The sequence below is a fragment of the Varanus komodoensis genome, unplaced genomic scaffold, assembly GCF_004798865.1.
Source record: "Varanus komodoensis strain SLA01 unplaced genomic scaffold, ASM479886v1 scaffold6_4, whole genome shotgun sequence".
NCBI classification, from domain to species: Eukaryota; Metazoa; Chordata; class Lepidosauria; order Squamata; family Varanidae; genus Varanus; species Varanus komodoensis.
Window position 1 is genome coordinate 231192 of NW_025336347.1, and position 25763 is coordinate 256954.

A 25763-nucleotide genomic window follows, 5' to 3' on the forward strand; every position below is an offset into this window, starting at 1 on the left:
ATTATAATGTTATTTGTATCTGCCTCATCACGAACAACTGTAGTTTAGCTTTTGAGTGAATGGCTACATCTGGGAAAGAGAGTACTCCTGGATTATGGGGCAAATTTTAGTGATGCAGAAGTCATAGGCAAAGTGCTTGAGGGAGTAGATTCCATGATTTCTCATGCCTTGCTCTGCTGTTCCTGTTCCTTGTGACTGCAGCTAGGGGAAGGGGGTTGACCAGCAGAATCCAGAAGGCAATAAATATACCTGGTTAATAAAGTACAAAAATAAACATACCTGTTATGCAACTTGTACATACAGAGCTTTGCCTATTTTTAGTCTGGTCTTTTAACAGGGGTGTAGATGTAAATTGGGCTTGGCTCCTCAAAAGAAGAACACTGATATTTAAACTCAGTGTGCTGTTCCTGGGGTATTACACTGGCCAGCAGTATGGAAGATGACTGTAGTTCATTGCTTAGGTCTCAGTGTGATAAACATTTTTCTTTAAATTTGTTATGAATAGGCATGACATTAAGAAGAATCCAGCTTGTACCTGCCCTGCCCTGTACCTGAACGTCTCCTAGATCGGTGCAAATCAGTGTCTCATGGCAGTCAGGCTTCATTTTTTGTTTTAGTTCATTTCTGGCATACTGTTTAAGCCTTAGTCAGTGCTGCTGTTTATGCCTGAGTTGATGGGCTGAATAAAACCTGCTGCATACACCCAACCAAAACCACCTATGTCCTTTCTGCATATAAAAGCTGAGATGGGAGTGAGCTCATGAGGCTTCCCCCATTTTTGGAGGCCTCTAAACGTGCCTTTAGAATGAAGAAGCGCCATTGCTGCTAAGACTTATAAAGTGGTTCATCAATTTTAAACAGCAGTAATGTATTATTGAACATGATGGTTTCAAAGGGAAAATGGAAAATGAGCTTAACAAAACTGAGCCATTTATTTGCTTTACACATTAATAATCTTCAGAAGGACCTTGCCATAACTATTTCTGCCTTCCCCTTTCCCAGTGACTTGGATACATGTTATGTTTCCTGGGGAGCGCACGGGTGCCGCCATTGAGGTGGTTATGGGCAGGGGACGTAACAGCGTTGGGAGCTTAACGTGTCCGCATAGAAGAAGGAGGGACAGATGGCTGACACCTGTCCCTACTTCTGGTTTTGCTCCCAGCCAGAGGGTGCCAGGGAGTCTTGTCAGTCGCCCCTCCAGCCTGACGGTGCTGTTGCTTAATGCCAGGTCGGTCAATAACAAATCTGCCCTCATCCAGGACCTGATTGTGGATGAGGGGGCCGACCTGGTCTGCATAACGGAGACCTGGGCGGGAGAGGGGGGGGATGTTGCCCTCTCCCCAGTGTGCCCGCCCGGGTATCTGGTCCAGCACTGCTCACGGCTGGAGGGGAGGGGAGGGGGGGTCGCTTTGGTATACCGAGCCTCCATCTCCCTCACGGGACTTCCTGTCCCTTCGAGACCAGGGCTGGAGTGTCTCTATTTGGTGTTGGGCAACCGAGACAGACTGGGGATTCTGTTGGTGTACCGCGCACCCTTCTGCCCAACAGTCTCCCTGCCTGAGCTGACGGAGACTGTCTCGGACCTGGTGTTGAGGACCCCCAGGATGTTGGTCCTGGGGGACTTCAATCTCCATGCCGAGGCTAGTCTGACCGGGGCAGCTCAGGACTTCATGGCCTCCATGACGGCCATGGGGCTGTCTCAACATGTCACCGGCCCCACCCATGAACGGGGACACACTCTGGACCTGGTTTTCTCGACGGGGCAGGAAGAGGGTGGTCTGAGGGTGAGTAATTTATGCTTGACTCCCCTGTCATGGTCAGACCACTTCCTGGTGAGGTTTATGCTCGAGAGCGACTTCTCCCTCTGTAAGGGTGCGGACCCGATTATGTGGGTCCGCCCCCGGAGCCGGATGGATCCAGAAGGATTCCTGAAGGCCCTGGGGGAGTTTCCGGCTGACAAGACGGGTGCTCCTGTCGAGGCTCTGGTCGAACTGTGGAATGGGGAGATGACCAGGGCTGTAGACATGATCGCTCCTAAGCGTCCTCTCCCACCGGGCAGAGCCCGCTCTTCCCCTTGGTATACTCCTGAATTGAGGGCGATGAAGCAGGTTGGGAGACGACTAGAGCGTAGGTGGAGGAAATCACGAGATGAATCTGACCGAACACACTTACGAGCCCACTATCGGGCCTATGCTGTGGCGGTGAGGGCGGCAAAAAAGAGATTCTTTTCTGCTTCCATTGCCTCCTCACAATGCCGTCCGGCGGAGCTCTTTCGAGTGGTGCAAGGCCTGGTCCGTCCAGGTCCAAAGGAAGACCTGATTCCACCCTCAAAGACCCGCTGTGACGACTTTGCCAGGCATTTCAGGGAGAAAATCGCTCAGATTCGTCACGAGCTGGACACCACTATTGATTCAGAGGTTTCAAAGGAGACACCAATGCTGCCGTCTGGTCCAGATTTATTGGATGAATTTCAGTTATTGCGGCCCGATGATGTGGACAAGGTGCTTGGGCGAGTACGTCCAACCACTTGCCTTTTGGACCCTTGCCCGTCTTGGTTAATAAATGATTCCAAGCACGGGATTGGAACCTGGATCTTGGAAGTGGTTAACGCTTCTCTGAGGGAGGGTCGGGTGCCGGCCCCTTTGAAGGAGGCGGTAGTCCGACCGGTCCTGAAGAAGGCGTCACTGGATCCAGAGATGGCCTCTAATTATAGACCAGTGGCCAACATCCCGTTTCTGGGCAAGGTGTTAGAACGAGTGGTGGCGGTACAACTCCAAGCACTCTTGGATGAAACTGATTATCTGGACCCATTGCAGTCCGGCTTCAGACCCGGGTACGGTACTGAATCTGCCTTGGTCGCCCTGTATGATGACCTGTGCAGGGAGAAGGACAGGGGGAGTGCGTCCCTGTTGGTTCTGCTGGACCTCTCAGCAGCTTTCGATACCATCGACCATGGTATCCTTCTGGATAGGCTTGCGGGATTGGGGGTTGGAGGCACTGCTTTGCAGTGGTTCCGCTCCTATCTCAATGGCCGGTTCCAGAAGGTGGTGCTGGGGGACTATGGCTCTGCGCCATGGCAGCTATGCCATGGAGTACCGCAGGGGTCCATTTTGTCCCCTTTGCTGTTCAACATATACATGAAACCGCTGGGAGAGGTCATCAGGAGGTGTGGGCTGCGGAACCATCAGTACGCTGATGATACCCAGCTCTACCTCTCGTTTTCCACCAATCCAGGTGAGGCAGTGGCTGTGCTGAACCGGTGCCTGGCCGAGGTAATGGGCTGGATGAGGGCCAATAAACTGAAGCTCAATCCAGACAAGACGGAGGTCCTGTTGGTTGGTGGATCGGGCTTCGGAGAGGGTGAATTGAACCTTGTCCTGAATGGGGTTGCACTCCCTCTTAGGGACAAGGTCCGCAGCTTGGGAGTGCTCCTCGACCCAGAGCTTTCACTGGAAGCTCAGGTAACAGCAGTGGCGAGGAGTGCTTTCCTCCAGCTTCGGCTAATTCATCAGCTGCGCCCCTATCTGGAGAATGACTGCCTTGCGACAGTGACACATGCGTTGGTGACTTCCCGTTTGGACTTCTGCAACGTGCTCTACGTGGGGCTACCCTTGAAGACGGTCCGGATACTTCAATTGGTCCAAAATAGAGCTGCCAGGCTGCTGACGGGGACTGGACGTTATGTTCACATGACTCCAGTTCTCCGTCAGCTTCACTGGCTTCCCATTGAAGTCCGGGCCCAATTCAAGGTGTTGGTTATGACCTATAAAGCCCTAAACGGCTTGGGTCCTGGTTACCTGAAGGAGCGCTTACATCCTTATATGCCCAGCCGCCCCCTGAGATCGGCGGGAGAGGCCCTTCTCCGGGAGCCCTCCATGGAAGAAGTTAGGAGGGTGGTTACTCGGAGGAGGGCTTTCTCAGCGGTGGCGCCTAAGTTATGGAATGCGCTCCCCAGAGAGGTCCGCCTGGCGCCGTCGTTATTTGTTTTTCGGCGCCAGGCGAAGACCTTTTTATTTAAGCAGTATTTTAAATGTTAATATTATTGAATTTTATTTGGCCAGGGCGGCTTGTTTTATAGTGTATATTTGTATTTTATTGTATATATTTTAAAATGTTATTTTAAATTTTTTGTTGTAAGCCGCCCCGAGGCTTCGGCGAATGGGGCGGCATAAAAATGTTTTAATAAATAAATAAAATAAATAAATACATTGTAGTTCATTCCTGGTTGCAAAAAATTTGTAGGTCAGCCCTGAACTACATGACTGTAGATACAAAGAAAACTGGCTGCTGAAATTTTGGGCTCTTACTTCATTCATTATTTCCTTACCCCAGTGATGATTAATAGATCAATCACTCTCCGACTTCTCCTATTGTTCCTCAAGGTGGTCAAGCACTAGGGGAATGTCCTTGGCAAATGACCAATTCAGAGTGTATTTGGTTATTAATACCTGCATATCCTGCATTTTTCCCCTTAAAGGAAGCCAAGTGGCATGTCTTGAACACCGGGGAATGAAAATAAATGGTCTATTTCTTGTTTCATCCAGGTTCTTGATTACGTCTTTTCATTTACTGGTTCCTTATACACTCTGGACAAATTCCAAAGTAGCATTTTAATGGGTGTCGGTTGTATCCAATGGCCACATGTGTGTGAACTCACATATGTATATGAATTCATTTCAGATCTGGAAATGTTTTATTTGCAAAGGTTTGGTGCAAGCACATCAGGTAAAACAGTGTACTTCCTAAAAGGGTGATGGTAGTGGATAAAGATAGTTTAGTACAATAGTTGTTTGTAGGCAAAGATAAATATTTTGGGTTTTTTGTGACTGTATACAAGTTGCATCTGCCAGCTGGTGATATAAAATGTAATAAAAGGCTATTTTAGCATAATTTTTAATAAAATGAATGTTTGTTCAGTGTGCCAATCCTCTAGTACAAGACCAGCAAAATCTCTTTCTCTTATCTTTACTGAAGACAGACAGACAGACAGACAGACTTGGCAACAGAAGACATGCTGGGATTGCAAGGGAAACTGCATGAGAAGACTTTAGAGGTTATACATCACAAAGTTTCTTTGAGTTTTGATGGTAAAGGTGGGCCATGGAAGGCGCAGAACTGACAGATTTAGAGCACTCTTAGGGGAAAAAGGAAGAAGTAATGTCAAGCAAGTACTGTATATTTACCCTGTTTTGGAGCAAGGAGACTTCATGGATACTTGGAAAATAACAGCAGGTATACTATAGGCTGAAAAGCAAATTCAGAATGAGACAGAAATTGACCTAAATTTGGCAACAGATAAAAAAAGAGAGAGAGCTTGGAAGGATCATGAGGAATAGATTGAGAGCCAATTGAACCCCAGGTATTTCTTGAAGCTGTATGACAGGGGACAGTTCTTCAATAATTCTGGAAATAAAGAGTAAACAACTGAAGGGATGCTGCCTTTTCAGACACAGTGACAATTAGTGAACTTCAAACAAAGGGGCAACAACTTTGGATGTATTCAGGGTGGAATAGAACTATAGTATCAATTGTTTATCTCTGGGGAGTGAAAGGATTCCTGACTTCTGATTTGAATTAAAACAAACTGATAAAGACTGTGGTTTGTAAGGACATTTAGGTTGAGGTCTACAGATGCCCAGGTGGTGCTATAATTTGTTAATCTGTTTTGGAAGAGGGCACTTCATCCTTTCTCCCTAAGGCTCTAGAGTGTCCGGTGTAACCTCACTCTTGTGGGTTGTCTGGCTGGAGTGTCCTATGTCTTTAGGAAGGCATTTGCTTGTGTCCACAGTTCCCAAGCTCTGCATTCAGCAGGGCACCCCCTTTAATTGAGTCAAGTGCAGGACATGAGGTCAGTAAATATTGATTACAAAAATCTAATTTACCAATAATATAATCCTGTTGCTTTTTGGGTACCATGAAATGCTTGCCCGTGGATTTTTTTTCAGAATAATATATGATAGACAAAGTGTTAGAGTAATGCTAACAAAATATACATGTGTATGTACATGTGTACTAGGTCATCATGGTTGAGTGTCTCAGTAACACAGCTTAGCTTAGAACTTATTCAGGTTGAAATGGTTGGCTAACTGGCCAATAATGGAAACAGTGCTTTTAATTCCTGTCCTGAGCCACATGGTTTTGAAAATCACAGTCAGGTGGAAAGCTGAAAAATCATACTGAAGAAATAATGCTTCTTAGCTACACACTGGAGCTATCTTTTGTTTGAGCAATTCCTTATACATTTTGAGAGTCACAGGCTGATCTACTAAGCTGTGCTATCAGACTTAAGAGCCATGGAGTGCAGCTAGGTAACTGAAGATGTTGTCTTCATCCAGTATACTCGATCATTTTCAGTCAATTTCTTTCATTTAATTTGAACCATTGCACAAACTGAATCTTAGGTATCTACATTTCTCCAAATTTCGCAATTCTTGCAGTGCATACTGAAAGACAAATACTGTACTAGGATAAGTGCACACAAAAGTACATTCATCCATGACACTACATTTACAATTGCATTATATTATGAAACTTGCTTCCCAAAATATATGTATTAGATGAAATTACACATAAAGATGTATAGGGTGTTGTTGGACTGGGGACCTGGGAGATCCAGGTTCTAGCCCTGCATGACTGTGGAGCTCACTGAGTGAATTTGAGACCTTGGATATGGCCATCTGTAATGCACTGCCATCACTTGCTTCATCACCTTACTTAAAAGAGGGAGACTGGAGTTTAAACACTAATTATACAGTTGTTTACTATATTTAATGTGTGTTTCTACAGTAAACAAAAGATGTAGGCCAAATGCCAGCAAGAAATCAAGAAAACATAATTTATAAATATTTGCTGTTATATTTTTTTAGTGTGTTATAGAGTGGTTGGGTTATTTCAGAAGAACTGACTCAATGTTTTATGTAGAATTTGCTCTCAATTCTAGTAATTGATCCCAATATGTGCGAGACTTTATATTCAGAATTCCTAAAATGGATTTCTTTGCATGTTGAGAGACCATTACATTGCTTGGAGAGCTGGGTTTTCAAGTTTGGCCTTTTTGAGACAAAGTAGCACCTAAGGCTTATCAAAAGACATGTTTTCAAAAGGTAAAACTAGTATTATATGTTTTGATGCTTAGTGGGACCAGAACAGCCAAATTTCATGTCTGTTTCAATTAAGTTCTGATTTGGATATAAACAAAAGGGTTACATACAAAAAGTATAAAGAAAAACCTCTCCTTTTTAAACTATCATCTGGCTCTGGTAAAGGCCATGGATATCCCACATTCAGTAAGCAGCTTTCCCGCACATGCTTTCTTGTTGAAAATCAAAGTATCTAAAGATGATAGCAAGAAGTGGCAAGTTCCTGAATCTCCTCATGCTTTGATTTTCTGTAAAACGAATGTAACTGATACTTGACAGAATTTCAGAGTTGCAAGGGTTTATAAGTGTTTAGAGAGCCTCATGTGATTAAGGGTTCATAAGTATTCATAGCATTTTGTGTAGTGGTACAGGACAACAGGGAACACCAGCCATAATGTTTTCAGTGTTCCTTTGAACCATTAAATTTTTTATTTATTGCCATTACATTTTTTAAAGCCCAGTGAAGCCGTCAGACACACAAGTGTAGTTATAGAAATGTATCACCTTGATATTTTTGTCAAACTCATGCAAACAGTTGGGGTATGTATTTGCGCCCAGCAATGCAGATGACTAACCAAATTTCTAATTGTCTAGTTAGAAATCTGGTTGATTCCTGATTAGGCATCAGAAATACAAACACTGCAGATTCCTAGCATTTGTAAAGATTTCTTGGCTTGGTGATCAAGGGTTGAGCTGCATTCCCAAGACCTAGTTAGCTCTTTGCACAGTGATGCTGGACTGTAATGTTAGTCCTATATTTCTTGGTAATGATTCTAGGAAAGGAAGTTGTTATTAGGAGCACAGACTATGTAGCCAGAGCTGAACATATGGATGGGTGCAGAGAGAAAAGAGCAGTCCAGTGTTTCGTTGTACCCTCTGGCCTAGAGGCGACCCTAGAAGTGACAAAGCAAGTGTGCTGTAACACAAGTATGAACTACAAATGTACCCCATTCCTTCTGTTTACCATTCCTTTGGCTAACAGTATGTTTTCACGCCACTATGTATAGCTGTGTGGTGTATTTGTCCTTTGGGCATAAGCTGTATAGGCCTGAGCCATAGGCTGCCTTTCTTATAGAAATGAAGACTGTAAAGAAGTTTGTGTGGTACCTGCATTGTGACTTTCTTGACACTACAGGCAAAACCCTTTCTTCTCTCCCAGGTATTTTAGAAAGCTAGTTCTAGATTTTTATGACTCTTAAAAATTAATTCTTGTGTGTGTTGTTGTTTTGTTTGGATTGTGTTTTTGTTGTTTTTTAAATTTGTAATGTGTTTTATATTTTTAACTATCTGCAGGACATTTTAGTCTTTTACCTGCTTGCATTCTACCCAAAGAACATTGGTTACTGGGCAGATTAAAATGACAATGAAGATGATGCCAGGATATGATCCTGCCCAGATAATGTCTTGTGTACCTTGGTCCCTCTGTACTACAGTTTAAGTGACCACCTGCAACTCAGAGCAGTGACTGGCAGCGCTGCAGGTGGTGCCTGTAACAAAAAGAGGCCTCTGAATGGTTTGACAGAATGACTGGCCTGGGAGATGGAAAAACCCTAATAAGTCACCTAGTTCTTCTCCCCACTAATGTGGAATTGTTCCCTGTTGTATAGTTTCTAGTCTTGCTGCACTGCTTTGCCTGTGCATAATATTCTTCACTTGATGATGAGATGTATATTGTGGGTCTTGACTGTGCTCTGGAGACTTGCTGTGATTGCTTAATGGCGGAGAATTGGCCTAATCTCATTCATAGTAATTTTCTCTCCTCAACAAGACAGTGGTTTGGGGAGATGTCATGTGCAGCCTTTTGTTCCACATGGAATACGCAGAGCGGCCCATGCGGGTGAGCCCCTCCCACAGCCGACACTGTGCACTGCCTCCTACTCCCAGGTGAACAGCTGTCCGATATCTGTGGTGAAAAGGAATTCCTTTAAAGAGCACCTACGCTTGTGAGGCAGCTCTGAGAAGACAGGGTCTTTCAGGGTGGCAAATTATTTCTCACAAGGGTCTGGCGAGTGCTTGTCAGGGGATGAGGGAGGCAGTATGAGGTGGGCTGGACCAGCCCTTTTGACCCTCCACCCAGAGGGGTTTATTGGAACCCACTCAGCAGTTGAGCAGGTAGAATTGGACCGAGCTGTTTAATTTTAGTGTGTGTGTGGAGAGCCCTTTTGGCAAGAGTGACAAAAGGAAAGGAGGAGGAAAAGAACAGTGCATATGTGTGTGGACTGCCTCCTCTTCCTCCTTGTGCAATTTCCATAGGCAGTGACTGCTCAGCCGCTGAGTTTCCTGGGTGATCTTCCTGGGTGTTTTATGATAAAGCAGGAAAGCCCTGTGTGTGCTGCGGTGACATGCATGGGATAAATAAGGGCAAGTCAAGTCCAGTTGTTGGACAGTGCTTTTGCCTAATGGTGGTTCAGTTTCTCGCTGCTGGCTGCTATTTCACTATGTGCTCCTGCTCCCCACTTCGCTATAATGGATGATTGTTTTGAAAGCTGTTATTTATAATTTCACTTTGTGTTCTCTCTGCTTTGCTGTTTTTATCTGCTGTGTATTTGTACCGTGGCTTTATTGTTGCACTCATTTTGGTGCCCCTTCCCTTAGGTGCTTCCTAATGGTAAGATAGGAATAAAAAGTGGGCGCATGTGTATAGGATTCACATTCAGATAGTTGTGTGACTAGAATTAGCCTTGTCATAAAAGTGAAACGACTTAATATGGCATGCTTTTTAAACTGTACCAACTGATTTTTTTAAAATAGATGCGTTACCTTGGTGTGTATTGTATTTATGTCAGCTATTGGAGTTTACCTGCCAGTCTGGTAAGAAAATGTTCCATTTTATTGGGAATGTGAATTCAAATATATAGTTAAAAAAGAGAAAAAGCCAACAGCACGAGAACTTCGGTTATGCAACACAAAGTACAAAGCTGCTATCTGCATGCTTTCTGGATTATATGATACCACTTGCTTTGAAGTGAATGTTTGGAGTGTGTTATGGTGGAAATGTTTTACTTACTGATTTGCTGGCTATTGTAAAGTGATCTCCTTTTTTACACAGTTACATTAAAAATGAGCTCTGTTGGTTAAAATGGCACTTTCAAGTAAATGTTCCTAGGACTGGGCTGTTCATGTAAAAAGGTCTTGCCCATTAGTCCATTTTGGATGTCAGATCTCTTTTTAATCAACTGATTTGATCATATTGACTCATGACTTGGAATGGATGGTAGTAGCCAGATAACATCTACTTTTCAGAGGAAGTAAATAGCAAACTCTTTTGCTGAGGAAAATGGACCTGATATTTTAAAAAAACGTATTTCATTTTTCCCCCTATGCTTATAGGAAGGATCAGCACCTTCTTTCTCCTGTGAATTGTTGGTATCTTGTATTGACTCAGACGCGGAGAGAGAGCAGAGATCATGCTACCCTGAATGACATCTTCATGAACAATGTCATTGTCAGACTTTCCCAGATCAGTGAGGATGTCATCCGGCTATTTAAAAAGGTAAATAAACTATGGAGTGTCACGGAATGGTTGCTCTCTGAGAAACTAAGGGCCAGACCCCAGAGCAGCTGGACCCAGTTTGGACTCTCTCCCCAGCTAGAATCTTTAGGGGAAACGTGTTTGTGAGCATTCCAGTCATGCTGCCGCGACTGTCAGTTCCAACTGCACAGGGGAGGGAAGAGAGATACTCCCTGTCGAGAGATTCTTTTCTCACTTTGATCACATCTTGGAGAATGGACTTGTGTCATGACATCAGAACACTGCATTTTCTTGGGCAAATTATATATATTTGCCCAAGTATACAGGCAGCACATACATATGTATATGTACATATACAACTCTGTGTTTGTATGTGCCTGTTACTGAAAAGCTACTGAGGTTGGTGCTAGCTGTTCTTCTTGGGAAATGTAATTTCCTATGAGATGCCATCACCATGGTAGCGTCCTCTGATCATCAGCCTCTTCATCTGAGATGTTTCTACCTCTTAACAAGCCAAATGGCATTTGTTGTATTGAAACATCAAATTCCTCTGGAACAAAAAGTATAGTAGTGTAGTATAACCAAATAATTGGATTTTAGTACAGAAGATACAGACAATAGGCTCCGTGTTACTGAACAGTAAGAACCTTACCTGTTGCCCTTCTTTGTTTATAAGTGCATTATAGGTAAAGCTTTCTCTGAAAATGATCTGAAAAAAACAAGGCAAACTGATTGCTAATCAGACTGATCAATTATGCAAGTGTTTTGTCATCTTTACTAGCTTTCAGTCTATTTCTGGACTCACCTGTAAGTGTAGGTTTTAACCTTTAAAGCACTAAATGTCTTGGCACCAGCTTACTTGAATGCATCTCTCCTCTTATATTTTATCTACCTGCACTCTAACGGCCCTTTTGCAAGTGTCCCCAACAAAGGAAGTAAGGAGAGTGACTGCAGCAGAAAGGGCCTTTTCAGAGGTGGGGCATTATTTGTGGAATGTCCTCACCAGAGACTGGAGTCACTGGGAATTAAACTGGGATCTTTGGGCACCATTTGAAGACCTTTCTAATTTTCTTGACATTTTAGGAACTGTTTTTAGTGGTTCTTAGTGCTTTTAGATCTTCACACTGTTTTACACCTGCTGCTGCTTTCCTTCTGGTTTTATTATGATCTGCTATTGTTTTAACTTTTTGTCTGACTGCTGTTACTGTTTTTAATGCCACTTTATATTTTTAATTTGTACACCTCTCTTGGGCATTTTAACTGTGATGAAGGAATACTTTTAATAAATATGGGTATGACAATTCTTAGGTTTTGGTTTAAATAAGGATATAGGTTTCAGAATAGTGCTAGCCTACAGAGTAAATAAAGATTATGAGTAGAATGGCTGTGGATAAAGGAAAATTCCATACTATCAAAAAATGATTTGAGCTTCAGATGCCCCAAGTCAGAAACGTCTCTTGTGAGAAACTGCTCTCTTTCTTGTTTGTGCTCTCACAGTTTCCTTTGTTTTATTTTAAAATCCCTATTCTCAATCCCATGGAGGTCTTGAACTGCTGATTATTACTTCACTTTCTATACCTTCTCCTCTCTAATCTGTGAAGGTACATCTTTTTGACCTAGATTTAAAATGATATTTTACAGTATTTTACTTGATGTTTAGAATGACATTTTTTCCTGTTTGCTAAGCCAATGTTTTTCTCTTTATGTACCCTTTTCCTCTCCTTTTCTTTATCTTTGGGCTGGTTTTCCAAAATATAAATCTGAATTGTTGAACTCTATTTTACCATGTAAATACAAAACACTGTACAGAATACAGCATTATTACCTTGTTTAATTACCTTGTTGTAGGTCAAGCAAAGGCCAGATTTAGTCATGGTTTTAGTAGTTTTCTGTTTTATAAAAAATAACATCTTTTAAAATAACTATTTTAAAACATAGTTTGGTCATGATTGCTCCATGTTTATTTCTTGGATGTTGGCTCTTAGGGAGTTTCTTTGGAACCATAGTCTTCGCTGACATGAGCAAAGGACCCGTGTTTACATTATTCCCTCTGCTAACTGTTCCTCTGCTGTGCCCTGAGCTGATGTGATCTTGGCATGTACAAAAATGAAATTAGCTGTGGCTCCATCTGCAGCTTGCCATGCACAACACCTGCTTTTAATCAGGGTAGAGCAGTATTATTGAGCTGTGTATGTGCATCTGAGATTGTATTCAGAATATGTCCCATGAGGTTGAAGTCTCAGTGCAGCTTACATGTCTTTGAAAACGTTGATGAGCTAAATCCATTTAAAATAGGCTTATTCAGAGCTGTAATTTGCTGTTATTGTGTGTGTGTAAGCACATGTCTTACACTTCAGAAGCTCATCTTGCTAGGATTTAAACCTTTGTGTAAGAACAAAGTACTCCTTACCATCCCAGTGATCAACCCATAACTTCCATAACATCTGTGACAAAGTGATCTTGTGACTTTATAATGAGAGCCCTTTTCATAAATTAATGTATCCTAGAATGGCTAGTATTGTAAACTTTTTCAAAATTCTGCCTTGGTAATTTACCACATGGGTATGTTTTCATGAAGTTTATTTCATTAATAAAATGCATCCACTGCCTTTCCAGCAGCCATTGTTGATGTGAGCCATCTTACGAAGCAGAGCAGAGTGGATCCAACTATCATGCAGGAGGACTTCTGTTCATGCAGTGGGACTTCAGTCCTTGCACTGGTTCTCCCCTATTCACTCCTCCCTCTCTGCAGCCCACCTGGGCACCCCAACTCCCTCTGGAGAGGCCCCTAACCCACCAGAACAGATTTATGAGAAGGACAAATCCATTCTACTTATGATGTATGTTCCCCAAACAAATGGTGGACATTAAAACAAACCCAAATGGAAGATCATGTTATTATGTGACCGATGAACAAAGAGGCAACCTGGCTCTTTTTCCTTCAAATGGTTGCATGACTTGTCTGTTGCTTAAGTTAATTCAAGGTTGTTTCCTACAGCAGATTTTTCAGCATTTTATGCAATTCTACCCAGCTCTTACTCTGCAAAGACTGTGCTCAAACCCATTTTAATCATGGTTATGAGAGCTGGCTGGCATTAGAAGGGTTAATGGCATCCCTAATTGATCCACAGCTGTTGAAGATTGCTCTGATGGTAAATTGGAGGAACATTTTGCTTCAAAGATGTCACTTTTAATTTCCCCCTTTGAGCCATTATGAATAGGTTTTGACATCTTGTGGGGACATACATACAGGAATAGTAATGTGTAGCAAATTTCTTCCATCACAAATGGGTATTTTCAGTGTGTAAACAGAAACAATTGTCATAAACAGAGGGATACATAAATACATCCATAATTGGCCCATGTTTGATTAATCTCTTACAATGTGCTGCTGATGTTTATCATTTGAAATTTTTCTGCTTTAGCTGCTTTAAGATCAGCCATCATCTGTCTTCATTAATGGGGCTGCAAATTGTTCAGATTAAATGGGATTTTCGAGATGACAGAATTTTTCAGTAATATTATTAGGTGAATAAGGTGACAATCATTTACAGAACCAACATTTTAAATTTAAATTCTTAGTGAGTTAACTGGCATGCATAAACTAGAAAGATAACTGCTAATACAGCATATTATTCTCCTTTTCTTGGCATTTTAAACCTCGTACTTCCCTGTCACACTTCCACTATTTCTTAAGGAGAGCCACCTCACTTTTGTATCAAGTTTGCTATTCGCCCTTACACTGATGCATGACATAATTTATGGATTGACCATTCAAATTAGGCAGAGGCCAATTTGGCCCATGGTTGATCTCTGGACAGTGTTCAGCTGTGTTCTCTCATCCTTGCTTTCAGGCAAGGACCTTCATCATCTCTCTGCAAAGTAGCATTTTGTAGGCTCCCTCCTAAATCAAGCAAAAAGCCTATTCTTGCATCTTAAAGGGGTTGGTTCTATCCATATTGTAGCCCTGAGACACTGAAAAGTGCAGGATAACAAACATTTCAAATGAATGAATAAATGAAAAAACTTGAAAATGTGAGTATGAGATGCTAATAGGCATCAAAGGACCCCTACAAAATGTTTAACTTTCTAGTTACTCTTCATGTCTTTATAGTAGTTTTAACTAGAATCAGTTTTAGACCTTGGCAATTATAGATGGTCTATAAATATACGTATAAATAAATAGGGAGAAATTCATATAGAGGTGACAATACAAGACCTAGTCTGTTTTCATAATGACTAAATACTCACTTGCCTTAACATTGCTATAAATGTTCTTAGGATCCAGTAGATATGCACAGAAGTATAAACTTGATTTTTAAAATAAATGTTAAAATTAGTCTCTTTCAGATGATCCAGGAAAATGGGTGGTGGTAGTTTTTCTTACAGCTATTCACAGAGTTTATGTTGAACAATATTATTTCAACTTTTGACCTAATTTTGACTCAAGTTCCCTCCACAAACATTTGGAAGCAGTGCATATCTCAACAGGCAGTCAGGCTTAACAGCTACCCTTAATCATGGACCCATTTTCTCCTTTTACGCTTGCAAAATGTATTGTTGTAAACTTGCTTAAGGCATCTTTTTTAACTTAGCCTCAGAAGCTCAAAACTCAGGCCAGGCAGTGGCAACACCAGATTTCTAGGATCCTGGATCAAATAAAAATAATAATATTTTCATCAGTATGCTGCTAGTTGAGGAATTAACTTAGAGAAAGTTGATTCTGGTTGGCATATTAGGCAAGCGGGCAAGCCTGAAATTCCACTAGAGTCCCTCAACCACAAATTCAGAACTGTCAACATTTCTGCTTTTCAAAAATGTTAAAACCTGCAGGTTACATATCAAAGACAGCATGGACAGTGATTCTACTTGCTTCTGTGTAAAGATGCAGTCATCTGAAACAATAAATTGAAGTCTGAAACGACTCACCATTATAATAAAGCTAAAGGTGGTGTACACAATGAGTGTCAGTGCAGTGTTGTGGTTGGAGTTTGGACCAGGATTTGGGAGATCTGGATTCTGGCCCCCACTTTGGGCCAGTGATTGACTCTCAGCCTAATTTACCTCATGAGGTTATTGTGAGAATAAAACAGAAAGGAGGAGGCCTGCAGGCCTCTGCAGTGGCGTTTGTGAAAGGGTTCCTACATTTTAAAAAAAGGTTGTTTGTCAACAGAAGTGGACCACAAATCTAAATATCTGCCCCTTTGAAGTTGGTGTTTTTATGTCACCCATTTTTATAGCAAAAGTTTTTAAAGTCCTCAGTTCATTGCATCATAGGAGATGAAGTTTATCTTGTAGTATCAGTCATTTAGCTGTTGGAAAGAATCCAGTTTCCCCTCCATTTGTTAACTTTCATGGAGCTGGTAAATAATTTAAAAGTACATGAATATGAAATTCCAGTACAAAATTTATCTGTGTAATAACCTCATCCTAAACAGAAGCTGAAGCATATGTTTAACGAAGCATAAGTCCTATTGCACTGCCAGCAGTTAGCGTGATTGGATCATTGTCATCTCCCTAATTGCAGTGCTATTGTGATGCTCAACAGACTTAAACAAAACTTTCCCTTTAGAAGATGCAGCTAAGATCCATGGATAAGCGAGACAGGCACTAAAGCAGTGGTGATTAGGAGTCTCCAGCAGTTTCTCAAATTCCCAAATGTGCCCATAGGCTGGGGAACCCTGCTATGTGCCCAAATGTGCCCAAAAAGGCTGGGGAACCCTGCTATGCTATGAAAAGCAAACTAATTTCATTAAACTGAAACTGTTTCTTTGCCAAAATTCTTCCACAGTGCATTCTACTCCTATTAAAATCAGCTTAACTAAAAACAAGACCCTCCCCTTCCCTTGCTATATAACCTGAAATGACATCCAAGGCAGATTGGCAGACAAGTTATGACTGTTAGGGGCATTAGCTCACTCCCTATCGGTATTTGAAGTATTCAGATTTTATTGGCTGCTACTTTCCCCAGATTCCATTGCTGCCAGACATGCCCTCCCTGCCTTGCACCCATCACTGTTCTTCTTCCATGGTTTTTGAGAATAGACAGAGGAAAGGAAGAAAAATTCCCACTCACCTGCTGCTGCTTGTAGCCAATCAGAGAGATTAAGAAACATGACCAATGTAATTCCATAAATAACCTGCTACTTCAAGTATCTAGGGCAAGGAATGGAGTTGTTGGGTATGTTTGCGATAAAGGTGGAAGGGACTTAGTAGTCCTGGTGTATGTGTGTAACCTACAAAGTATATAGAAATGTATAGAGCCATCTGTAATGTAGTTGCACAGGTTGGATGTGGAGAGTGGGTAGGTAAAAAGATCTTGAAAAAGGAGGAAGCAAGTATAGAAGATCAGTCTCCTGCAGGATAGAATTAAAGACTGCTAAACAGCCAAAGCAAAAAGGAGAGCGGATCAGGTTTTGCAGAGGAGCTATGTAGAAAATACAAGATGATTAAATCTAAAAAGACAAAGAAGCCAGGAATAACAGTTGACCAGTACCTTCAGAATGTTGGCAGCTGCACAAATTAATAACTATTGGAGATTTTATGTTCTGTAACATTTTTACACTTATTGTATGTTGGTGATTAGATGGAGAATGGACAGTAAATGACTCAAATCACCCCAGTGGCTTTTTCACTGGTAATCTTAGACTTACACTATATGATCATTAAGCTGTCCTCTGTTTGCTCTTTTGATATATTACCACACTGGGTCTTTAATTTTAATGGGAGTATTGAAGATGGATTTCACAATTCATGACAGTGTCCCTAAAAGCAAGCAGTTTTCTCTCTTGGTTTTCTCCTTCAGCTTGTGCCATTTTCTGCATATAATAGACTGCATATTAGGCCATTACTGTGTTTCACAGATTAGGGGACTTCCTGTATCATTGCAAAGTTTCTGTCCTGTGTTGAAATTATATTGCACATCAAGGCCATCTTCTTAAAATAAAAAAACCGTTAACAGCTGTACTTCAACAGCCATTTAGACCTAGCTGGGAAAAATATTTGGTATTATGCAGTGACTTCCTTGTGATTAGTAATCAGGCAGTTACACCAAGAATTAAGCAATTTGTATACAGAATATTTCTTAAAAAATAATTTATTTGTGCTTATTGCCAGTGTAGGAGATACCGCTATTGCTCAGCTGGTTGTATGTGATTGTGCATCAACCCATATATGGTGGATTCTTAAAATGAGTTAATGCCCACTGTAGTTACTTCCTGCTGGAAATAATAGTCCCTCCACATATCCTTGTGCTGGTGGTAGTGCAGCCGTTCAGAGTTCCGCTGTGGGAGTGAGGCCCATGGCTGGGTTGTTGGCTCATCGTTTGCCAGTGTCAGATGACATCGCATCATCAAGTGGTGACAGTGGCATTAATAATTGATACGCAGAGATGGCATGGGAGATGGTTTCACTCTGCAAGGGTAAAGAGAAGGATTGTGAGACCAGGCATTACGTGGCCAAATCTAATTGTCAAGACAGATCTCTGCGGCAGGCTGGATAAAAAGCTTCCTGTTATGACACGATCGTCACACAGCATCATTTTGATCACTGGAAAGTCCTGTCCCCTAACAGTGTTGCTTTACATTTTATGGAAGAAAATGGAGAGAGTTAATCATTCTGGGCAAGTGAAAGGGGGGGGGGGTACAACTTTTGTATCTATTCAGCATGAACAGCGATATCAAGAGTTGCAGTTGGCACATAAAGAATCATAGGGAATCAACTTTGAAAAAATCTATTCTGGATTTTTGTTTTCATTCATGGGGTTTAGGTGAACTGATAGACTTAATACCATATTTAACTTATTGTCCCACTTTTAATGTTCTATGAATATTTGCCCATTTTTTCATGAGAAATCTGTTACTGGACTGTTGTTCTAAGCTACCAGTTTATCTGAGTCATGTCTATTAATATGACATTAATGTAATGGTCTAAGATTCTAGCAGGTGATTTTCAAGTGAATTTTTACAGTGGTGTTAGATTTTTCCCCGTGCCTGGCTAGGTGTAATGTAATGCTTCTTTGTGAGAGATGTTTATCATTGTGTTCTTCTCAAGTATATCATGTGCTAAAATCTTTTCTTGTACAAGCATAATAATGTACAGTATAAGCAGCAAAGACAAGTGGAAGAGTACATTAAGGAGATTAAACGTTTCCCTGCCCCTAGGAGATAATGCATCAAAATAAAAAATTAGAAGTCAAAAACAATTTCATTCAAATATAATAAATGTGGGTGGTTTGTTATCCATGTTGCAACCTGTCCTCACAGGTTCACACAATATAAAAGGATGGCCAGCATTCTGTGTGGAGTCGCCGTGACTTTAACTGACAGGGACTAACCATGTCTTTTTTCAGGAGCATTAGGCAAGATGAGAAGGACTCTGTTAAAAACATACGCTATAGTTTATCTTGTAGATGTTATATGTTGCTTGATATTATTTACTGTTAGATATAGTAAGCATATATTTTAATTTCTTATTTTTCTCTGGGTGATAAATATGCATTTTGGGCATCATTTTCAGGTTTTGTCCCTTTTTAAAATTGACTCTTACTACCAAATGTGTCCCCCCATGTATCCGGTTATTGGTTTCTTTTGGCCTCACTGTACTGCACGGTGAGCAATGTGGATACAGGGTTTGCTTTATTGCTAAAATACCTAATTCCACTTTTTTACCTGAAAAAACCTCTAAGGTGGCTGAGAATAAGAGAAAATCGGCTCACAATAAACACATGTTGTTCTCCATTAAAGAAAGAAAGAAATACAGTGGTGAGGGACACTGACACTTCAGTGTTTCCTGCATATGAGCAAAGTTTGCCTTTGTACTCTCCTGTCAACGTAGTGGGCAGGCCCTGGTGGGTTCCTAAATTTCTGGTTTCTGCTGGCCCTCTTTGTTGCAACAGTCACTGTACACACCACCAACATTCTAAGATCACAACAGTGTAGGGAGGAGCATGTCACAGTGTCACCCAAATAGTGCAGTGATGCTATCGTGTTGAAGTTGCAAGTCGGATGGCTTGTGCGTTCAGTATGACTCAGGCCAGGATTGCATAGAGGAGCAGAGAAGGAAGTTCTTTGGCCAAGCTTAGATTTATAACCTTGCTATGGAATTGTGTGGCTGATGTGGGGGAGACTGTCACATCTGTCAACAGCTAGGTCATTTGTTATAACAACCTTTGCCTGAGAGACATGATCTGTTCTTTGTCGTGGCCTCTGTGCATCACACATATGGGTGCTGCACCTGTGCAGTGCCTTTGGCCGGAAGATTGCAAGCTAACAGTTTTTGGCGGGAAAGCTCTGCTCCCCCTCCCCCATGGCCTATAAAGAGCGGAGCGTCCGCCATTTTGTTCAGTCTTTGCGACCGCCGTTCACTGTGCCTCGTGCCACTTTCAACTTTCGCTTAGAGCTGCTACCTTGCTCTCGATTGTCCTTCTTTCCCAGTTTTTTCTTCAAAAAAAAAACCTTGCTCCCAGTTCATTGTTCCTTGTAGTTTTTTTCTCGTGTTATTTCTACTTTTGATCTATCTATCTAAAAAAAACCAAAAAAACAAAAATATATACTTACCCTCTGCACTTCTTCTTCTTCTTCTGTGATGGCGCAGCGAGCGGCTTTCCGCAAATGTGTGGACTGTGGGTCAAAAATGGCACCAACAGACCCGCATGACCTATGCCTCCTCTGCCTGGGAGAGGGGCATAGGACGGATAAATGCGCGCACTGCCTGGCCTTCTCCAAGCAGGCCAGGAAGAACCGCGAAAACCGCCTCCGGAGACTCCTTTGGGATGGGGCTCTGATGCAATCAGACCTGCTTGTTGCCGTCCCAAAACCTGGCTCCGCTTCTGTGGCCCCACCCTCACGGCCTTCGGATGAAGGTGCGTCTGCTTCGGTGGCTCTCTCTGCTTCACTTAAAAAGAAGCAGGGAAAGCGGAAGCATGCTGAATCCGAAAAGTCGGCAGGCCATAAAAAGGCCAGGAAGGAGAAGGTCTCCAAGCCTCCCAAGAAAACCAGGAATTCAGACTGTCCGGACCGTCCCCGACATCGGGACTCGGGTCCGATGGGCCTCTCGGTACCGGTAGTGCTTACGGTACCGACTCCGCCCAAACCGGTCCTCCAGGAGGCTATGCGGGTTACCCCTCAAGGGTCTCCCCGCCGTGTGGTTGACCTCCCGCCTACACCCCTTCCAACTCTATGGGGTTCAATATCTGACGGGGAAATCCAGGACTCCCCTCCTAGGGCGAGGTCACCGACACCCATGCCCATGGTCACAATGGAAGCGGACGTTGGACTGTCCCCACCGGGGAGCCGGAGGAGCCACTCTGTAGAGCATCGTCCGGAGAGCTGGCGTCGCCCCTACTACCATACTTGGGGTGATCCGCTCTCCGTAGGGTACTACCCTGCTCCCAGGGCATGATCCTCTCCATCCCGTGACCAACCGCGCTCATTGGATCTGAGGCGGGTGTCACCTCGATCCCCACAGGGTGGAAGCAGCCGCTCCTTCTCCCCGGCAGAGTCGTCATCTTCGGCCCCACCCTACTACGGTGCCGATTCGGCCTACTCGGAGGTCGACTCAACCTCTCCGGACGTTGCTGTGACATCCCAGGGTCCTGCATCGCCTGATGAGTCCCACGTCTCCTTCGCGGAGCTGATGTCTAGACTTGTCTAGTCCCTGGACATCGACGCTGCCCAGCGCCTGGGACCGACGACGGACAAGTTCTATGATGTCGTCCGCAGGGAGCAATTGACATTCATCATCCTGCCGCTCATAACCACCTTGCGGCAGGCGATGACACAGCCCTGGGACTTGCCATCACATCCTCAGCCGACGTCCAGGAGATATGAGTCGATGTACAGGATTCGGAAGGAGGACATCCCCTTCCTCCTCCGACATCCCAAACCGAACTCTGCGGTCGTCGAATCCTTGCAGGGCAGAGAGGCGAGAGGGCACATGGCACCGAAGGATAAAGAGGGCTGAAAAATAGACTTCCTGGCTAGGCGAGTCTACGCTGCTTCAGGCCTGGGGCTCCGTATATCAAATTACGAGGCGACGTTGGCGAGGTATCAATACTTTATTATGCAGCACCTGCACAACATCTCCTCCACCCTCCTGGTGGGTGACCTCGCGAAGGTCCTGATTAAGGAAGCCATGCAGGTCGCAGTGCAGCAGTTATCCACGGCGAGGCACCACGTGGATACTGACTCATGGGCTTGGTTGGTGCTGTTTCTCTCCGAAGGCATGCATGGCTTCGGAATTGTAATTTTCCGGAAGAAACCAAGTGCCGGATCGAGGGAATCCGTTTCGATGGATCTGGGCTTTTCCATTCTCGCACCGACCACAAGCTCAAGAAGCTGCATGAATCGAGGATGACGGCACGCAGGATGGAGATACAGTCCCACGCCAGACGTAAGTGGTCCTGGAATCGTCCATCCTACAGGCAATCGTATCAACCGAGGCAGCAGCCACAACACCGCCAGCAACAGCAGCACCTCCGTCCTCAGCCCCAACAACGCTTCCAACAAGGCTGCCGTCGTTTCAACGATCGGAGGCAACGTTGATGGGACTGGTGAACCATTCCTCACACTCCACCAATACCCACCCCCCTCTCATCTGGGGATCGGCTTCTGATTGGTGGGTATTGTCCATCGTTCAACACGGCTATCGAATAGAATTCGACATCGTTCCTCCGTCGAGTCCGATCCGGTCCACTTCATGTTCACCAGTACTGCTCAATGAAATACATCAACTTCTTCGTAAAGGAGCGATTCGTCAAGTATTCCCATCTGAAGGACTGCACGGATTCTATTCCAGATACTTCACGGTCCCTAAGCGGGATGGTGGTCTGTGTCCGATTCTGGACTTACGGAACTTGAATAAGTTCATTGTACCAAAAAAGTTTCGTATGACTACCCTTCAAAACATTTTGCCGTTGCTAAGAAGAGAAGATTGGTTCGCCTCATTGGACTAGAAGGACACCTACTTCCATATTTCAATTCACCCAAGTTACAGGCGTTTCCTTTGTTTTGCGGTTGCAAACCAACTTTATGAGTTTACAGTTTTGCCTTTTGGACTGGCTATGGCTCTGAGGGTTTTTACCAAGTGCATGGCTCCTGTCTGTGCCTTCCTACGCCTCCAGGGAATACAAATTTATCCGTACCTCGATGACTGGCTGTTGGTGTCGCAGTCCAGAGAAGGACTCCTTGCGGCCATCCATACAACTTGTGCCTTGCTCAATAGCCTAGGCCTGCGTATTAATACCGAGAAATCTTCTCTTCTCCCGACACAGACGCTCACCTTCATTGGAGCCCCCTTGGATTCGACATTGGAAAAAGCCTTCCTCCCTCAGGACAGACAACAGACTCTTGCTCGCCACATCCATCGAATCCGACGAGAGGGAACGGTCCCGGCGAGGTCTATCCAGAGGTTCCTGGGGCATATGGCTTCCTCAGTTGCTGTAGTTCCACATGCCAGGCTTTGGCTTCGCCCACTGCAACTCTTTCAACAAGGTGTACCATCCTCAAAGAGATTCGCAGTTGAGACTGATTCGGATCCCAACTTCTGTGCTTCACTCTCTGCGTTGGTGGTTGGAACAGACCAGTCTTACGATAGGAGTCCCCTTCAGGGCGCAATCTCCTACGATTACCCTTGGCACCGACGCGCCTCTTCTAGGATGGGGAGCGATATGCTCCGGCCTATCTACCCAGGGTACGTGGAATCGTCTAGAATCCACGAATCATATCAACTTCCTAGAACTACTGGCAGTTTTCAAAGCCCTGCACTCTTTCGAGGACATCCTTCATCATCAGATCGTTCAGATAACTTCGGACAATATAGCTACCGTCTTTTATCTGAACAAGCAAGGGGGAACAAAGTCACCGACTCTAGCCAGGCTTTCTATGAAAATTTGGGACTGGTGCATCCAGAGACACATCACGCTGATGGCTGTTCATCTAGCTGGTGTAGACAATGTGCAGGTGGATCTTCTCAGCAGGCACATGTTCACCTCTCATGAGTGGGAACTGGATCCCCGTATGCGCAACCACCTTTTCCGGCGCTGGGGGTTTACCGACGTGGACTTATTCGCTACCCAACAGAACAGGGTGTTCGAGGCTTACTGTTCGAGAGTGGGAATCAGACATGCATCCCTAGGGGACGCATTCATGATCCCTTGGAACAATATGAACTTCTATGCCTTCCCTCTGATCCCTCTTCTGATGAGGGTCATAGCAAAGCATCAGGGATACTAGTTGCCTCTTGGTGGCCACGTCAAGCATGGTTTGCGAAACTACTTGACATCTCTCGCGGGGAATTTCTTCATCTTCCATCGCTCCCATATCTTATAACACAGGTGGACGGCACACTTCACCACCCGGATTTGCTCTCATTGAACCTAACAGCGTGGCAAATTCGATGATTGACGTTCCATCAGTGCCGACGACGGTTTTGAAAGTTATGAATCCGACAGCTTCTACTAATCCGTTGGTGCTGACGATGACTTCGACCATCTCGGATCCGATTATCGAATCCAATCACTTGACTGCTTCCCCCCTCTCTGGTCTCTCTGTACTATCCGGTTCGAGGCAAGACCCGTCTAATCCGAATCTGACGTTTTTGCACCCTGATATTCAGCATATCATCGACTCTGCCTTAAAGCCGTCCACAAGGAAGTCATATAAGGCTAAATGGAAACGTTTTTCCGCCTTTGCCGAGTTGCATTCGTTCTCTCCATTCCTCTCATCCATTCAACAGATTCTTCAGTTCCTCCTGGAATTGCACCGTTCCGGACTGAAGCCATTGACGGATCACCTCTGTTTTCTCATCCTATCCTCAAAAGATTTTTGAAGGGACTATATAATCTTAACCCATCACTTAGACTGGTTATGCCCACGTGGAGCCTCTCTGTAGTTCCACAGGCCCTTATGAAGGCCCCCTTCGAACCTTTGGCGACGGTGGATCTTCAGTTGGTCTTGAAAGACAGTGTTTCTTGTAGCTGTCACTTCAGCCCGGAGGGCCAGTGAACTTTGTGCGCTTCGCATAGACCCTCCTTATTTAAACTTTCACAGGGAGAAGGTCGTTTTATGCCTCGACCTGTCTTTTTTGCCTAAGTGTCTACACCTTTCCATACGGGACAAGACATTGTGCTGCCTGCCTTTTTTCCGTCATCATCGACTCCATTGGAAAGATCTTTGCATTCACTCGATGTTCGGCGTTGCTTAGCCTTCTACCGATCGCGAATGGAGTCTATTCAACGATCCAATAAACTATTCATCAAATATTCTGCTAGGGATCAGGGCGATCCAGTCACTCCGCAGAGACTTTCTAAGTGAATAGTCCACAGTACAGTCTTATGCTATCAATTAGCTAAGCTCGAACTGCCTTCAGTTCCTCGAGGCCATTCTGCTAGAGCTGTCGCAACCTTGTCTGCATTCGCATCCGGGGTCCCGATTGATGACGTCTGCCGAGCTGCTACTTGGGCAAACCCTTGCACCTTCGTCAGGCACTACCATCTTGATGTTCAAGCTCGACAGGATTGCTCCTTCGGTAGAGCTGTTCTCTCCTCTGTTCTTCAATGAGGACACCTCCCCTCCTCCTTTATGGCAAGCTTGTTAATCTACCCATATGTGTGATGCACAGAGGCCACAACAAAGAAAAGCAGCTTGCTTACCTGTAACTGATGTTCTTCGAGTGGCCATCTGTGCAGTCACAGAACCCACCCGCTGGCCTCGCTTGGTGTTGGTGAGTGGACACATTCATCGGTACTGAAAGTTTCCCATTTTTTCTTGGTACTGATCCCTTTTTCCTATCTCATACTGAAAATTTTTCCACAAGGGGGCGCACATTCGGTCCTCAAAGACTGAACAAAATGGCGGATGCTCCGCTCTTGGGGGAGGGGGAGTGGAGCTTTCCCGCCAAAAACTGTTAGCTTGCAATCTTCCGGCCAAAGGCACTGTGCAGGTGCAGCACCCATATGTGTGACTGCACAGATGGCCACTCGAAGAACATCAGTTACACGTAAGCAACCTGCTTTTCTTGATAGTTCTTATAGTTCTTGTAGTTCTCTATCGTTCTACCTTCTTTTGAACTTCTATCAAAAAAACCCCAAAAATATATACTTACCCTCTGTACTGTCTCCTTTTTTCTCTTTCTTGCAATGGCGCAGCGAGTGG

The 25763-nt window shown here is 43.9% G+C and overlaps 1 protein-coding gene across 3 annotated transcripts in view; it reads left to right on the top strand.

The window, feature by feature from the left end:
* Positions 1–25763, top strand: part of SRGAP3 (SLIT-ROBO Rho GTPase activating protein 3) — a 238153-nt gene that overhangs the window by 108402 nt on the left and 103988 nt on the right. For all 3 annotated transcript variants that reach the window (XM_044451993.1, XM_044451995.1, XM_044451994.1), the window contains exon 3: positions 10470–10632. In XM_044451993.1, the coding sequence (XP_044307928.1) occupies positions 10470–10632 (163 nt within the window). The remainder of the gene's footprint in view (positions 1–10469; positions 10633–25763) is intronic.